This window comes from Mixophyes fleayi, chromosome 11 (assembly GCF_038048845.1).
Source record: "Mixophyes fleayi isolate aMixFle1 chromosome 11, aMixFle1.hap1, whole genome shotgun sequence".
Classification (NCBI taxonomy): Eukaryota; Metazoa; Chordata; class Amphibia; order Anura; family Limnodynastidae; genus Mixophyes; species Mixophyes fleayi.
The window spans coordinates 89,313,147-89,324,452 of NC_134412.1; the positions used below are offsets into that span (position 1 = coordinate 89,313,147).

Consider the following 11,306-nt stretch of genomic DNA (forward strand, 5'->3'; position numbering starts at 1 on the left):
ATAAAGTCCCTAGGATAAGAATTCATTGTAAGAATTGCATCTAAAATGCAGAAGAAGAGGTATTTCACTGTGCAGCTGGTCTGTATTGAAAAGCAGGAACATTTGCAGGGAGGAAAAAAAAAATCCAGGGACAAAAAATCTTTAAAACCAGGGACGGTCCCTGTAACTTAGGGTAGTGTATGTGCAAATCAACGTATAACTAGGTCTTGAATGAACACTGTCCACAGTGAGTGACAGCTGTGTCCTCCGTCCAGCAGGTGGCGCTGCAGCCGCAGAGCGGGTGATGGGGCTGTCTGCGATGGTGTACGGAGGATGGGGAAGTGAGGAGGATGAGGGTTGCTGGAGACAGATGAACCCGGATTCCCGTGGGCTGGGACACCCTCTCTCTGTATATGCAGCGGCCAGGTATAGCTGGGGGGCAGGGTCCTGTGCAGGGGGGGCTCTAGACAGGTTCATGCATGCACCAGTTATATCCATCACAGCTCACTACAACCCCCATCCTCCTCTGCTCTGCCTTCTGCAGGTGCAAGGGATAGGAGGTTGTATGTGTTCCTGTGCAATCATAGGCAACAGGTGGCTCTCCAGCTGTGGTGGTGGTGGTACTACTAGTCCCAGCATGCCAACTAGAGTGTGATAGGACCTGTCATTCCACAATAGTTGCCTTAATCTGCTTTTATACATGATCCTTCCTTATAGCCACTTATACATGTACCATAGTATTTGTGACCTGTCCTTTTATATAGCTGTGCAAAATAAATATATTGTTGCATTTATGTTAAGTTGTCAAAACTAAGGGGGCATTTATATAATGTGTGACCTGTACACACCAACCCACTGACACTGTTTTGAGACGCCTCAATGCACAATGACAGCAACACTTACTTATTCATTGCCATGTTATTCATTTTAAGTGAATTGTACCAAAAACCGTCTGCAGTATATATAGAGACTGATCCAAAATATATCTGCAGTGCACATCTCATTTGTATTGGTAATTATAGGCTTTTTGTTGTCCTCAAGCAGATGTATGTTTATCTTTATTTTCACAACTGATAATACTCTAATTGCTAAATTAATTAACTGGTGCTAAAGGCATTTCTATCATATGCATGATCTAATTCAGCCCAGGTGATTGCATCTTGCCTTTATCAGTGTTCCCATTTACGCAGGCCTTGCCAAGCTGTAACTCTCCAGGTGTTGTTGTGAAACTTCAAGCCCCAGCATGCTTTGCCTTTAGAAAGCCAACCAATAACTGACAGGGTATGCTGGGACTTGTTGTTCACAATGCCTGGAGAGCCACAGGTTGGCTAGTCCTGCATTAACGCACTTTAATCAAGTATAAGCAAAATCTAAACAAAAAAAACAAAAAACACCGGATTTATTATTTTAATGCAGTACTGTCTACATTTTTGAAAATGTTCTGTTTTCATCAGTATTCCCCTTTTTCCCTTTGCAATTTGGATGGATTTTAATAACTGCACCGCAATCATGAATTGTTAATGCATATTCATCAGTGCAGAGGGGGCCACCAAAGACATGGTTGCACATAATTTTTGGGATAATGGGGATATGCAAGACAGAGAAAGCTAGTAAGGCATTTGCAGAACATGACTGATAACATAGAACAATAGCTTGCATTCAGCTGCAAAGTAAATTCTGATCTTCAATATTGCTGCTGCTCGGTTGCAATTTTATTGCAAGTCATTGGCATAAAAAATGAATAGTTGCTTTATTTTATATATCTGTTATCCCAGGCAAGATCCACGCCTGAGAAGAACGAAATGGTGCGGTCATGCTCTGCTGCTAATTGTGTCAACCGCCAGACAGCGCTGACCAAACGCAAGGGAATAACGTTCCATCGGTGAGTGGTATCACTTGTTATTTATTCCGGTAGTGGCGTCAGCAGTGTTTTATGGAGGTATGTATTCTGTACAGAATAATATCTACACAATAAAAACAGATCTGTTACTCTGTACAAATTGAACTGTCTGTGATGAGTAAAAGTGTTTGCAGACTGGAAAAACAGCTACAACCTGATTCTTAAAGGACTACTAGACATAAAAGAGAAGTCTATTCAATGGGGAAAGTTATATAGATGCACTGAAATGAGAGACCCATGTTACAGATGTCGAGGAGGGTGTTGTACATCTCCTGAACGACAGGGGTTCTTGACATTGGATACTTGCCATTCTGCTAGTTGTTGGCCGTGGGTTTAACATTAAATATTTGCTTTGTATGGGACTCTTTTCATTATATGTAATTGCCAAGCCAACTGCAAGCTTTTGACATTATAGGCTTCATGGGGTATCCACAGAAGGTTATTAGACAGGAAGTCTAATGTGCATAGGGAAAAACATTTCCCCCATGATATTAACTTTCTTACATATTTTTAATTCTGTGACATTACTGAATATTTGGGAGAGGTATTTGTAAATCATAGCAGTAATTCTCAATTGTGACATCGCCAGACATCTACCCTAATTGCAGAGATGACTTCAGGGGCGTGGCGTAATTTAGGTCAGGCCTTCATAGTACACAAGAGAATCCAGTGTAATCTGGATCTCACAGTAGTTGCCATATTCATAATTACTGGACCCAAGTCATTAAAATCAATGAATAAAATCTATGCACTAAGGCGGTATCTTAAGTAAAAGTACATGTATTTGGTTTGACTTAATAGTATGAAAGTAGCGAAGTATATGTTTTCCTATATATTGTGCGTAAACATCCACTAAACCTAAAGTTGTTGTTGACTTATGTTAGGGTAATTTTACCTCTCCTTTATCAAGTCCCTTCAGATATCAGTGAGATAAGATTCTGGTTAACCAGGAGATCAGTAATCAAGACACAGACATTCCAATGTCAAGATAGAACTGAGCTGTGCTCATTTATTAGTGGGATACATTTATACATGAAAAAGCGTTTGATGTGGTTATAGAATAGAAACACATGATTGACATTTTCCTGAGTAAATATAAATCTTCTGACAAAGCTAGTTAGTTCTCTTCATGTCACTTTTATGGGTTCTTATCAACTTTCACTGGGGCCAGTACTCCCAATGTCATCATCCATTATCCCATGTGCTAGGCCTCCATCCGGGGTCTTTGAGATAGTTCAAGGCTGGAGCTGGTGATTACGCTGAATGTATTTTTAAGGCAAATACCAAGATTTTTAACTCCTTCACATATCATTATTACCATTATTACTGAGGACCTAGAAATTCTTTCACACTTAAAAAAAGAAAAAAAACCAAAGTGAAACATTTTGGGACCTTATCAGTACAGAAGATATTTCAAATAACTTGTGATTCTAGTTGGGTTGTGGGGAGGTAATTTTTCTGTACACATCAGACTTCCTCTGACTGCCACTCCTAAACCAGAAATGTTTGATAACAGAAAATAGTGGCTAGCACTTGGCTGCATCATAAATGAACCAACTTCAGTTATACAGTACCATGTAATCTGTGTTTTATGGTACAGTAACACAAAAATGTCTAGTAGAAAGCTTATACAAGCTTTTTATTCTTTTACTTGTAGCGTGTGCAGAGAATTAAGGGTTTGCAACTGTTTCCCCTTTGCTTAAATTTGTCGTATTGTCAGGCATCAGCTCCGATTTATTAATATTTACATTAGACAAATGCAGAATTAAAATAATAACAAATGTTAGTATGCCTTCAGCGGCCTGTTAACCCATCATCTCCATCTTCACCTGCACCGCCTTCAGCAGAGAAACATTGTTATCTAGTGTTCCTGTTGGATTCTGTTCACGTGGTGGTTCAACTTGCTGATTAATCATCTGTAATATTCCAACCATCTCTGCTGCTTTGTGAATGTAGAACTTAGTATTTTGCATTCAGTATCTTTTATTTTGCAGTGTATCTCAGATTCAGTGTGTTTTACTTATATGTATTGTGGCAAAGAGGCATATTTGCCACAGTTCCCCTATAAGGGAACTGTTAAAAACACAACTAGTCTGCAGCAGCAGGCTGCAGACATGGTTAAAGGTTCCCTGGGATCCCCTTTTAGCGCGCACACAGGTGTTACACATGGGTGTGATTGGCTTGCTGTGATTTGTTTGTGGTGCTTGGGGTGGAGGATAAAGACATTGTCTGTATGTGTGGGTGTTACCACCGATGCCAGTAAGTGGCCGGCTTGCAGACAGGGAAGTAATGTCTAGCCAGATGTAGGTGGTGGGGATTTTTGTGTACTGTTCCTGATATGATTGCTGAACCAGCGTTGTAACTGTTTTACCATCCTGACAACTGCCAATAAACCGTTAAATGGTTCAGCATTCCTGTGTCTGATTCCTGTGAATGCTGTACTTTCTCACAGTATATTTTACGTCCATTTCCTCTTATTTTATTCTCTAGATTTCCAAAAGAAGAGTCACGGAGGACGCTGTGGGTGAATGCCGTGTCTCACTCTCATGCGGCTGTCGGCAGTGACTGGACCCCATCCATTCACAGCTCGCTGTGCTCAGAACACTTCCACGACAAACAGTTTGACCGAACTGGACAGACCGTGCGACTAAGGGACTCCGCTGTCCCTGCCGTCTTCTCAACACTCGGCTACCCAAAGGTACCATTATGCAGCTCCTACTGGCGTCCCTCTACAGCGCCAGGCGCTTTAAAACGTTCCTGTCGCTTATTTATGGAAATCTCTGCCATTTTGTGGGCTGAGCCGATATTCGTGAGAATGTCGCGTATCGTAGCTTTGCTAGGTGCCTGTGACTGAGACGTGAAGTTGCGTCTATAGTTCCTGATGAATTCATAGAGTTGTCGTGAATACTGTCTGCCGTCAAAATGATGATTCTGAATTTCTAGGCTACGTTTTCATGAGCATTGGATTATTCAATAAAAAAAGCCACCCGAAAGGTCTACATCGTCATTAATGAAACTAACAGTAGTATACAATACACAGCAAGCAACGATCCTTAATACATAATTAAACTAAACATAATTGTACAAAGCGGGACTGTGAGTTTGATGTTAACACCCAAAATGAAGTATGCCTGGGTGTAGGAAAACGGGGTTAAGGAACCAGGCCTCTGGGTACGGATGGAAGAGTAGACGGAGAATATGAGGAAAGCAGGCACTGTTCCTGAGAGCTTACATCCTAAAGGGAAGTGGAAGACACAAATAGGGTGGCAACTAGTTGGGAGCAGAGGAGTTAGGGGAATGGATGATAGAGCTGAATATAACTCTCGTTATTCAAGCCTATCAGTAAAGCTTTGAAAAGCATGAGGAGAACAGGTACACTCTATACAAGCCCCAGCCATGAGCTGAAGGTCTATCTGTCTCGTTTCCTAGGCTAACACATATGGGCTTATCTGAATGTTTGTTTGTTTTTTTTGCATGCTTAGTAATTTTACACTGTAGCGCACTTTTAATGCTTCTGATGTCTTTATTGATGGGGATCCTCTCTTTGCCGTGGTCCTTAGATGCCTCGACACTGCTCTGCCCTTGGCTGCACCACCCGAGACTCCCGGCAGACGAGAGACAACAACATCTCCTTCCACAGGTGGGTGCTGGGTCCTTTCTCTCAGCAGATGGGGAAGATTATAGATATACTGCTGCAGATCTACTACTGTTCTGCAGTATTATTCATCGGCTGGATGTATGCAGTCCTCTGTCTACGACCAGCCCTTGCAGCCTTGTTGACTGATTGACGTCAGGGGTTTAAAACAAGGAGTGCATAAAGTGATTTGGGGATCTCCATTCAAACCCTATGATGTCTGTTTTGTGATGTGATGGTGGGGGCTGTTTGTAGACAGGGGACTGCATATTCTAGGGAATATAAGTGATTATGTTGGCAGTCCCCAAAGGTGAACTCCTCTATTAAATAGCACAAGTTGGTGGTTGTGCTCATAATTATCGAGCTGTTGGTCTACACTTATACCCCGTTCACACTGCCTCAAAAACCCGGGTTATTGCCGGGGCAAGCCCAGACGACCTGGGTCTTTTGGAGGGTTATTCTAGGGTCCTACCTAGGTAGCTTCCAGTCTGAACAGCGAGACACGGGTTTTTGACCCAATCAAAGCTTCTTCTGTGATGTTGCCAGGGAGACCCGGTTTAATGTGGACACGGTCTACCCGGTAATTTAACGGGGTCTTGCGCTGTCACCTGACAATATCCTGGGTTCATACACCCGGGATATTTCCAGGGCGACAGTATGAAAGTGGTATAAGAAGCCTGATCCTCTCTGTCCTGCACGTTGACATCCCGTTAACACTACTTTTTGCCGTCTGCCCCTTTGGTACTACAAAGCTCCAATTCAAGCTTTTGCGCCATTTCATCTTTGCTGCCGCCTGCAGCGGATTGGAAAACTTAAGGCACCTCTTCCATTGCCGAAGTATTTAAACACATATGGTACATCTATCACATGAAATATATGAACGCTATAATAAACAGACCTGGGAACCCTGGGCAAGCTACAGCAAAATCCATTTGCCCCTAACTTATTAAATGAACTTCAGTACTTTGTTGTCTTAATCCTCTCCCCTCCACCATTTCCCTGGTCGACAATCCCATAGCTAACCTCAGTTTTCCTGCAATCTGAGGGAGTTTCTGATTGTTATTTATTTTGTACTCATTAATTTATCTGATTTGTATGACCTTGAATACAATAAAATCATTACATAGCACAAGTCTGGTTGACCCATAGTAATCAATAAAATATTTTAATGAGTCTATCGCAGGTTATTCTTCATCATCTTCAACATTTATTTATATAGCGCCAGCAAATTCCATAGCGCTTTACAATTGGGAACAAACATTATATAACAATACTGGGTAATACATACAGACAGATAGGTAAGAGGGCCCTGCTCACAAACTTACACTCTATGAGACAATGGGTGTTTAAAACACAAGGGCATGTGCTAATTTTGAAATATATTCTTACACTATACTGATCAGAGATAATATCCAAATGATGGCAATAGGTGGCAGAACATTAGTGCTATTATTTAGCTATTTTTTTTTTTTCTTACATGATCACGTTCTCCCAGAATCTATCGCGATGTCCTATGAATGAGTTTGAAATGCTGCAATTTATATATTTTATTTATTTCCGACGGACACTTTCGCATAATGAAGACCATGGACGACGTAATGACAAATTCCACAGATCATACAACATTTCGGTTTTCATATTTAAAGTTATTGCGCCTTTTGAAATGAACGATGATGGTAATATAAGTAGTACCGGTACTTATTACAGTGATCGGCAGAATTCTTTCTTTGTTTGGTGAAATCTTTTTCTGTTGTTTAGGCTTCCAAGAAAAGACGATCCACGCAGGAGTCTCTGGATCGCAAACTGCAGAAGAACAGACCCCAGTGGCAATGGGCTCTGGGACCCTTCATCCAACTATGTGTATTTTTGCTCCAAACACTTTGAGAAGAGCTGCTTTGAAGTGGTTGGCATTAGGTTGGTGCCTTGCGTAAATTATAGCAGAAACTGTGTCCTTTTCCTTTTGCACTTGTTGTCGTCCTCGGTGTCCATGTTAAAGGGCAGGAGCCATCTATCCTCATTTATCTTGATCAGTGGCCTTAAAATTATGATAAATAACATAATAAAACTGAAACACTCGCAGCCAGTTTATAAAGTTTCAATGTAACCGCAATGCTTCTGTTTTCTGACTTTTTCTCCCATGTGTCTCCTAGTTTTGCACTTTGAGTGTTCACTTTCCCATAATTCAAATTCGTGGAGCACCAAGATAATAAAATTGGTTAGGATAGTCTTTATTGTACTTGGAACTTATGACGTGGCCTTTTTAAATGTCGCTTCACTTGGGCATCATCCGTGTTTGGAAGAATAGCTTATACATAACTGTTGGCTTAGGACAGGCCAGCTGTTCTAGAACTACAAGTCCCACCATGTCCTCGCAGACTCTAAAGCTGTAGGCAAACTTTGGCTCTCCAGCCGATGTAGAACAAGAAGTACCAGCATGATCTTCTGGCCTCTCTGTGTCTGTCCATTGTGTGGAGCTGCGTGCTATGTAGCTGGCAGGACATGCTGGAACTTGTAGTACCACAGCGAGCGGAGAGCCACAGCTGGGCCTACCTTTTGGGTTAGAATCTTGTTGATGAGAAATAAACTGATTTCAGATGAGCAACAATCGTTTGTTAAAAGCAAATTTTCAAACCATGAACTTTCTGCCTTTATCTGAGCTGGGTCTTTTGGCTGTATTACAGCGGGTACCATCGCCTGAAAGAGGACGCTGTACCGACGATATTTCTGTTTTCAACAAAGTTGCGGAAAGCGTCCAAACTCAAACCGCAGAAAAAGAAAAGCGCAAAGTCCACAAAAACAAAAGTGAAGCGAAAAAAGTGAGTGCAGCCTTAATCTTACATGAAATTACCTGTTGCAGTTTATCACTTTTGTAATGAAGCTGCAGAGACTGCAATATTTATTTTATTTATTTATTTTTTAACTCTTATCTGCTAGAATACTTGCTGAACCTGGTTCCTCCTAATTTGCTTATAATTGCACTAGCACATTAGAGGGATTGAGAAAAATACTAATGTGTTGTGACCGAGATACCTGGGCTAATTGTAGGAATTTAAATGTTTACGTGGCTTCAAACGGTCATTGAAAACCCACCTGTTTATAACAGTCCACCGGTCCTCCACTTAACCATGTCACCATGTAGTATACCTCACCCTCTGTCATCCTCAATCTCTCCCACTCTTGCCCTCAGATCCCCTTACATTGGCTCACCCCCATGTGTCTGCCCCTTTCCCGTTAGATTGTAAGCTCTGGTGAGCCGGGCCCTCTTCCCTCCTGTTCTCATTACCTATAACTTTCTCACCAGCTACACTGTGCACCTCCTCCTCGGGCTCTCTGCCCATTGGCTCCTCTGCTGCATAGTCTTTGCACCTCTTTCAGTGGCTCTAAACCTGTTAGTTGCACCCACACTAATGGGCACAGGTTTCAGCCTGCACTGAATATACCCCTTGTGTACCAGTACCTGTGTTGAGTTGTAGTGTTATTTGTGTACTGTGTTGTACTGTTATACCATGTACGGTCTTGTTGTTTGCCCTCTGTACAGGTCTGCGGACCTCATGTGGCGCCCTAGAAATAGAATTTAACGTTAAAACCTGCTGCAGTTTTGACACCATAGTAATCAGTGTAAAAGACCACTTTAAAGGCACATTAGTTATTGCTGTAAGACGCTGCGTTCAGCTTTTTTTTTTTTTTTGTGAGCAGGTACATGGTCTGGTAACAAAGGTGTCTAATGTAATTCAAACAGAACCACGAGAGGTCTCCTCCTTATTAAAAAGCCTGAACCAAATGCCATTATGTGTTGATCCTAAGATATTGAAAATGTTTGAGTTTTGTGATTCAAAGGCTCCCATTAATTTATGTCTTCTCCACAGGGACTTTCTGCTAAACGATAACACAGCCCGGTCGGAAAGTGCCGATCCTTCTGATAACCTGTGTTTCGAGAGTAGACGGTATGACGTTGTGCCAGCACCAGACCTGGTCAACTTTCACGGACTGTGCCCTGAAAACATTGATATTCCGGGTGATGCCGCTCCAGCTGAAGGAGCCTTGGCAACCACCGTAGACCACCAGATGCACCCAGAGACCACCCTGGAAGATATGGAGGTTGCATCAGTGATTAATGGGCCCCTCTCGGACTTAGAACTGTCTCACGTACGGGACGAGATGTCTCTGAACACAGAACCAACTGATCCCACAGGGGAGGTGATCGAGCCGCCTCGTCCGGTCTCTCCCTCCACGTACATGATGCGTATCCCACAGCCACCGGGAGCGTACATTCAGAATGAACACAGTTACCATGTTGGTAACGCGCTCCTGTGGAAACGAAGGGCGGAGGCTGCACTGGAGGCTTTGGGCAAAGTTCAAAGGCAGCTGGAGGCTTGTCGGCGGCGGGAGCAACGGCTCCGACTCCGGATCTCCGCGTTGCAGCAGGAACATATGCGGGAGAGACGAGCGCAGTCTGACGTCAGAGAAAAGCTGAAGGAGCATCTTCAAGTGTTTGAGCTCCAGCTCATCAATGACTTTGTATAAGTGTCTACCGCCAGTTTAGTGGACAGCGAGGGAGACTTGGGTGACACAAAGACTGACTCCATATCAGCGTCATCTTCGTTTCCCCAACTAACAATATTCTGCTACTTCTTTTTGCTTTCAGAGATGGGTTTGTTCTCAGTCATCCATTTGCAGGACAGCTGTGTAATTATTTTAGGTTTTTTTTATGTTTGAAAACCTGTCTTGTCGCAGAATTAAAGCTTGTATCGTGTAGTTTAAAATACATTCAACTTTGCTGCTAGTTTGACGTACTAACCGTTCAAGTCAAAGAATGATCATCAAGCGGTAATATATGATGGAGTTTGGGAATTTATTTTACTAGGGTAAAAAAAACATCCATTTTTAATACACTTATCTTTATAATAGAAATTTTCTTTTGAATTTTACACCTTTTTTTTAAACTGAATTTATAATGTAAGTTGCTGGCATTGGATCAAGTTAAACTTGTAGGTTTGTTTTGGGGCCTTTAAATCAAATGTTCTACTTTGTCAATAACAGCTGTAGTCACTGTCATGTCCACAGGTTGTTGTATTGTGCTAGCCCCAACACACTAAGCAATGTAAGGTACTACAACACTAACGATAATACTAGCTTCACGTGTAATTCTCTATGTTGTTGTTTAGAATCTAAAATTTACTAATATTTATTTTTTTTCTTGGAGAAATACTTCACCCAAAACTTAAAATGTAGGTTTGGGTGGACTTCACAGTGTTAAAGTTCTACTTATGTGGTGTGCAGCAATTATTTGTTCGTTCAGGTCACCCTGAAGGCTCTAACGGTCCAGTGTCGCTCTCCTTCCTGTTCCAGCTGGCTGCCAGTTACAGACGGGGCAGTGTTGTGGATGCTTTCCTTCTCAGTCATGTGACCAGGAAGTTCAAGGGGGAGGGGCATTGACAACCAGGGGGAATTTCAAGTCCTGCTACAGAAATTTTTTGGGATCCTCCAATAGCCATTGAGAGGGGCGTGTCTGTCCCAAGGTTAGTGGCTCCGCCAATTATACAGACAATCCAGGGCCTCCAGTACTTTGTACCTGCCCCCCCCCCCCCCCCCCCCGCCTTATTGGTGCAATTGTTGACAACACAATGCTAAGCAAGTAACAAAACGCTATGGTTATAGTGATATACTGACTACTTACATTAAGGCTGTATGCTTATTGTACAATGTAGTCTGCAGATTTTTCAAGGACAGGACACAATTGTTATGTACATTTGGCTCTTATATACTTGTGCCCCTATTATTTGACTGCACTTT

At 42.2% G+C, this 11,306-nt stretch overlaps 1 protein-coding gene across 1 annotated transcript; it reads left to right on the forward strand.

The window, feature by feature from the left end:
- Positions 1 to 276: 276 nt before the first annotated feature.
- THAP7 (THAP domain containing 7) lies at positions 277 to 10,424 on the forward strand. Its single transcript, XM_075190169.1, has 7 exons — positions 277 to 405; positions 1,755 to 1,861; positions 4,370 to 4,577; positions 5,440 to 5,519; positions 7,272 to 7,427; positions 8,195 to 8,329; positions 9,380 to 10,424. Exons 2-7 carry the CDS (start codon positions 1,782 to 1,784, stop codon positions 10,035 to 10,037), a joined length of 1,317 nt encoding a protein of 438 aa, XP_075046270.1. The 5' UTR covers positions 277 to 405; positions 1,755 to 1,781; the 3' UTR covers positions 10,038 to 10,424.
- The last annotated feature ends 882 nt before the right edge of the window (positions 10,425 to 11,306 follow it).